The sequence below is a fragment of the Vipera ursinii genome (genome assembly GCF_947247035.1).
Source record: "Vipera ursinii genome assembly, contig: scaffold_323, whole genome shotgun sequence".
NCBI classification, from domain to species: domain Eukaryota; kingdom Metazoa; phylum Chordata; class Lepidosauria; order Squamata; family Viperidae; genus Vipera; species Vipera ursinii.
In genome coordinates, this window is record NW_028148270.1 from 2,565 (window position 1) to 9,293 (window position 6,729).

A 6,729-nucleotide genomic window follows, 5' to 3' on the forward strand; every position below is an offset into this window, starting at 1 on the left:
CAACTCCCAGAATTCCCCAGCCAGCCATTGTGGACCTCAACTCCCAGAATTCCCCAGCCAGCCATTGTGGACCTCAACTCCCAGATTCCCCCAGACAGCCATGTTGGCAGGGGAATTCTGGGAGTTGAAATCCACAGTTTGTCATATTCCTGCAGGAAGCTCCCTAAATCAGACTGGAAACTGACTTTTAACGCAGTTGGGTAAAAGTCTACACTCTGGCTTATTTAATATTTCATAACAGCATCTCTAAAAACCTTTTACCTAGTTTCACTTTATGAAATGTCATCATTCAAATACTTCCCCCCCCCCCGCTCTGCTTTTGTGTATTTTATTGTCAGCAACAGTAGACTGACTGGAGTTAAAACATTTGCACGGTCATCCATAAAAAGTTTCGTGATGATAAATTAGTTAAGCAGCCAAAATCAGAGTCTGGTTGGCTGATTTTGCTAGGAAAAAGCCTCTTTGGCTCTCCTGGGGCAAAGATAGTCAGGCTGTGGCAGGAATAAGTTTAAGTTAAAAATAATAATTGGTCTAGTGTAAAAAGGAAACAAATTAAAAAGAAGTTTAAAAGATACTCAGACAGTGGCTGGGGTTGGGTTGTGCTCTCCAACCCCAAGGCAGGACCTGAATTACGGACTGAAATTCCCTGGAAGGAGATTCAGACTGGGTTTAGGAGAAAATATCGGGAAGGGAAGGGAAAATTACTACCACTAGTACTTACAACCATTACTTACAACTGTTCATTTAGTGACCCAAGTTACAATGGTGCAGAAAAAAAAGAGACTTATGACCATTTTCCACACTTATGACCGCGGCAGCATCCCCAGGGTCACGCGATCAAAATTCGGGCACTCGGCAACTGACTCATTCTTTTGACGGTCGCAATGTCCCAAGGTCACGTGAAGCCAGATTCATTTAACAATTGCAGTGACTCACTTAACAACTCTGGCAAGAAAGGTCATAAAACGAGGCAAAACTCAACTCTCGTGCTGAGCAACGGTAATTTTGGGCTCATCATTGTGATCGTAAGTCGAGGCCTACCTATATTTAATAATAATGTATTAATAATACCACATTAATAATTATACAATAATAATTAATAATGCCGTATTAAACCAATGTGCTTCCCGACTCCCAACGTTCTTGCATTAGAACCAAGAAAAGTGAGGGGACTCTTTGGGGCAAAACTGGCAGAAAGTCAAATAAATACATGCTATCTCCGATCTATTAATTATCTTCTTACTTTTCTTTTTTTTTCTTTTTTTCCTTAGGTGCTTTATACTCCAGAAAATTCACCATTGATGGAGAGCAGATTTCCTTACAAGTCCAAGATACCCCGTTTGTTTCTCTGGAGGTATAAAGAGTTATTCCAAATAAAATTTGATCTCTTAAGAAATGTAGCCAAGGTATCCACAGGATGTGGTCAAAATACAGGGTGTCCTCAACAACAGTTCATTGTTGTAACAAGTTACAACAGTGCTGAAAAATGTTGAGTTATGACCGTTTTTCACACTTATGACCACTGCAGCATCCCCAGGGTCACGTGATTTACATTTGGATGCTTGACAGACGCTTCATATTTACGACGGTCGCAGCGTCCCGGGGTGGTGGTGGTGGGTCACGTGGTCCCCTTTTGCGACCTTTCTGACAAGCAAAGTCCAGGGGGAATCCAGATTCGCTTAACAACCGTGTTACTAATTTAGCAACTGCAGTGATTCACTTAACAAATGTGGCAGGAAAAGTCATAAAAAAGGGGCAGAACTCACTTAACAAATTTCTCACTTAGCAACATAAATTCTGAGCTCAATTGTGGTCGTAATTCAAGGACTTACCTGTCGTGGCCACAAAGGTGCAGTGAAAGCTCTCTGTGATGCCCTTGAATATGGGCAGAACTGTCTCTCCAGCATCGTGACCACCACCTTGACCTTTCTGACCCAGTCCTATGGACATCCCTGAAATCCGGACCATACATCCCGGTTGGGGAAACATTGCAAAAGAGGAAAGAAGGAAGGGAAGAGGGGAAGAAGGAAGGATCTTTGTTAGGGCTTGATGCTGGATGTGAACTTGGCTTGTACCCATGCAGTGAAAGATTTATTTATTTGTTGATTTACATTCCAAATTTCTAGGCCACCCAATTCCAGCATCGTAACTGGCTCCGTCCCAAGATTAATTTTCAGTAGCAGGGATAATGGCATAATTGCTGATTTCAGAGAAGGGAAAAAAGGGGGTAGACCATGGTGGGAAGTGCTTGTGAGCCTCTTACCTTGTGCCTCTTTCTTGATATTGAAGCTTTTAGAGCCATGATTTATGGATTAAGCAAATGGGCATCTTGTCCTTTTGCAAAGGAGTCCCCGGCAGGTAAGCTGAGCCTCACCTGTCAGGCTGTTTTCAGCTCTGTTGAAAACAATAATTTGCAGGCAAGGGTTTTGCAAGCAGGTAGTTGCATGTCCCAGAGAAACCCAGTTTCAGCCCTGGTTTGCCAGGAAGAAATAGAGAAATCAGCTCTAAAAATCAGCAGCAGGTCTCTCCCACCACTTCTTAAAACTTTTTCTTTTAAAAAAAATTAATAATAAAAGAAAAAGAACAAAACACAACGATAATTAAGGTAGAAATACCAACATTGTCAAAGAGGAAGAATGAACAAATGTCTCACTTAGTAACAGATGCTTTGGGCTCAGCTCTGGTCGTAAGATGAGGACTACCTGTAGTGCAACATAGATGATCGGGGGGGGGGGGGCTGGAGGCTAAACCGTATAAGGAACAGTTAAGGGACCCAGGTATGTCTAGCCCAGGGGTCTTCAAACCTGGCCCTTTGATGACTTGTGGACTTCAACTCCCAGAAATCCTCAGCCACTGGCTGAGGAATTCTGGGAGTTGAAGTCCACAAGTCATCAAAGGGCCAGGTTTGAAGACCCCTGGGCTAGCCTATCAAAGAGACCAATTAGGTGGGAGCTGTGGGTGCTGCATCACGGGAGATTTTCAGGAAAAGATTGAACAGCCATTTCTCCGGGATGAAATAAGGTTTCCTGCCTTGGCCAGGGGGTTGGACTAGAAGACCTCCAAGGTCCCTTCCGGCCTATGAGTTTGTGAGATTACACAAAGTGTTTAGATTGGGACTGATGGCAGGCTGGAGAGAGATCTTGCCTTGGTGACATTTTGAATCGTTTAGCAAGCTGATCACTCCTGTTTGAGCTTCCACCCAGGTTGATGCTTCCTGTCGCCATTGATTTAACCTCCTCACTTGGGCCTTTGATGACTTGTGGATTTCAACTCCCAGAATTCCTCAGTCGAAGTCCACAAGTCATCAAAGGGCCAAGTTTGAAGGCCCCTGCTGTAGATGTTGACTCAGCATCTGAGTTTCAGAGGACTGCAACCGGTCTGGCTGCAGTCCACACGATTCGAAGTTGCCAAGGTTGAGAAACACTGCCTTAGGGGCTGCCGTTGACTATAGGGTTAAAAATATAAAGCTGAGAAATTTTTTTTTAAAAAAAAACCAAGTCAAATGTGGTCAAAGCATAATCAGAACTTTGTGGGAATAGGATAAACTCTCAGCACATAGATTCTCACAGCTGTCAGAGGAAAGATATTTGAGCTAGGTCAGGGGTGGGAAACCTTGGCCCTTTTATGGCTTGTGGACTTCAACTCCCAGAATTCCTCAGCCAGCCATGCTGAGGGGAAAGGGAGAGGTTTCCAAGCTGAGCCATGCTGGCTCAGGAATTCTGGGAGTTGAAGTCCACGAGTCATAAAAGAGCCAAAGTGGCCTACCCCTGGCCTAGGCCTAGGCCGCTTTATGACTCGTGGACTTCAGCTCCCAGAATTCCTGAGCCAGCGTGTCTGGCTGAAGAATTCTGGGAGTTGAAGTCCACAAGCCATAAAAGGCCCGAGTTTGAAGACCCCCTGCTCTACGCTGTGATTTGTTTCCTCTGGCTTAAGTTTGTTCTGTGAGTTGTGGTTGTCAACCATAGTTTGCGGATTACTGTGTGATACAGGTTGTCTTTGACTTACGGCCACAACTGAGCCCAAATTTCCTGTGGTTAAGTGAGACATTGGTGAAGTGAGTTTTGCCCCATTTTGTGATCTTTCTTCCCACAGTTGTTAAGTGAATCATTGCATTTGATAAGGTAGTAACCCGGTTGTTAAGTGAATCTGACTTCCCCATTGACTTGTCAGAAGGTTGCAAAGGGGGACCACATGATCCTGGGATCCCATCCTAAAGAGGAGCCAGTTGCCAAGCATCTGAATTTTGATCAGGTGATACCGTGCATGCTGGAATGATCGTCAGTGTGAAAAACGGTCCCAAGTCGCATTTTTCAGGGCCGTTGTAACTTTGAACGGTTACCAAATGGACTGTTGTAAGTGGAGGACTATCTGTACTAACTCAGCAATTGGTGTCTTTAACAACCTCTGGCCTAGCTCAATGTGCGAGTCTGCTTTTGATCTTTTGTCAAGTGGAACTTAACTCTTCCCCCCTGCTTTTTGATGACAGGATGAGGATGATGCCATCTGTTGCCAGGAGCAGATAAACCGGTCCATTTATTGGGCTGACGGCTTCGTCTTCGTCTACTCCATCACGGACTATGAAAGCTACCGCGTCATCCGCCCACTGCACCAGCACATCCGGAAGATTCACCCCAACGCCAACATCCCTTTGCTGCTGATGGCCAACAAAGGCGACCTGCTCCGGGCCAGGCAGGTGTCCACAAAGGAAGGCCACCAACTTGCCAACGAGCTGGGCTGCCCGTACTCGGAGGTCTCCGCGCGGGAGAACTGCGAAGGGGTGCACGAGGCTTTTCAGCAGCTGTGCCAGGAGCTGAGTAGGATCATCGGGAATTGCAACGGGGAGAAACGGAGGGGCCTCCATCTCATCCGGCCCAAATCGCCCAACATGCAAGAACTTAAAAGGAGGCTGAAGCAAGCCTTGTCTTCGAAAGGCAAAACCGCCACCATGCTCTGATGGATTTCGGAGTGGCCGTTTGGGCTGGGCCAAGAAAAGCCATGTGGGCCTGTTGGGGTGGTAGTGAAAGAATCCCTTTCCAGAAATGAGACTAGGATGGCTGGGGATTTGGGGATTTAAGCCCTTTCGCTAGACCAGGGGTCTCCAAACCTGGCAACTGCAAGACTTGTGGACTTCAACTCCCAGAATTCCCCAGCCAGCATGGAATTCTGGGAGTTGAAGTCCACAAGCCTTACAGTTGCCAGGTTTGGAGACCCCTGCAGTAGATGATGACCAAGAGGGTCAAAAGAAAAAGGGTGCCTTCATTCTCAGGATTAATTTCAGCTTCTTCACCTGCACCAGACAAACAGGTGAATGAATACCTGTATCGGTCCCCCTCCAATTTGGCTTCAGTCATCATCTTGCTTCTTTCCCCATATGTCAGACAACGATCTTCTCTAACGTTCAGGTGCCAAATGTATGTTTATGCATGGCCCTTAGAGGCAAAAAATAGCCGCACATATAAATGTCTAATCATGGTTATGGAACTGGCCAGACAAGAGGAGAGATGGTTGGTGGTCTCGCCACTGGACAATCAGTTCCTGCTGCAGAAGAAACTTCTGGCTTCCTCTTTCACCATATCAACAACCAGCACAACTTTCTAAGAGTAGAAGAGAAAAACTTACTTCTTTCCTTCCTCCCTCCCTTCTTTCCTTCCTTCTTCTTCCTCCCTCCCTCCCTCCCTTCCTTCCTTCCTTCCTTCCACCCTCCCTCCCTCCCTCCCTCTTTCCCCATACCAACAACCAGCACAACTTTTTAACGGTAGAGAAGAGAGGGAAAAAACACCACATTATTTTCTTTCCCTTATTTCACAATGGATTACTTCTGAGGACTAATCCATAGTTTATCTGTGGCCATCCAAACACTTGAAATGAATGACTTGTTTATCATTACAGTTGACCTCATAAATGTTACAAACGATCTGTAGTTTTGTTGTTCATGAACGGAATGAATGAAATTCACTGAGGAGTCAATCTGGTTTGAGCATATGGAAACTACAGGTAGTCCTCAATTTACAGCTGTTTGTTTAGTGACCGTTTGAACTTATGGCAGCACTGAAAAAGAGCGACTTCAGACCTGCCTTGTCCCAGCGGCCGTGCCCCCAGCCCCCAGGATTGTGCGCTCTGGTGCTTGGCAACTGTGGCGCGTTTATGGCGGTTGCAGCGTCTCGGGATCACGTGACCTTCATTTGCAACCGTCCCAGCTGGCTTCCCCATACGCAAAGTCACTGGGGAAGCCAGCGGGAAAAGTTGCGAATCAGAATCTCATGATGTCTCACTTAATGACTGGCGATTCTTTTAACAACTGTGATCAAAAATGTCATAAAAATTGGTGCGGTCATGGGATGCCTCACCATTTAACAATGACTTTTCTAGTCCCAATTGTGTTCGTAAGCTCCATCCTTCCCATGTGGGTAAAAAGGAGGAGCCAGATTGTTGGAGGCAACATGCTGACTCTGTAAACCACTTTAGGAAGGGCTGTAAAGCACTGTGAGGCGGTGTATAAGTCTAAAGGCTGTTGCTATTACCTGTATCAGAACTAATGAATGCATTTCTGTACTGGATTGTGGGCATGAAGTGTGTCCTCAGTCCTAAATGAGTAATGTTCAGCCCTTTCCTACCTTTGATCCCTTATACGCCCGTAGCTTTGCTTGAACTTCAGTGATAGAAGCAAAATTGTGGTGAAGAGAAGACACCAGCCTTCTGCTGAGTAAACCATTACAGCCAATATCTAAG

At 45.7% G+C, this 6,729-nt stretch overlaps 1 protein-coding gene across 1 annotated transcript; it reads left to right on the forward strand.

Moving 5' to 3' along the window:
• Window positions 1–1,271: 1,271 nt before the first annotated feature.
• Window positions 1,272–5,766, forward strand: LOC310650640 (ras-like protein family member 11A-like; the record flags this gene model as incomplete). The annotated part of the gene is made up of 2 exons (XM_083380221.1): window positions 1,272–1,354; window positions 4,487–5,766. Coding segments are annotated over 2 exons (551 nt in total), but the record flags the coding sequence as incomplete, so codon positions are not given.
• Window positions 5,767–6,729: the final 963 nt, after the last annotated feature.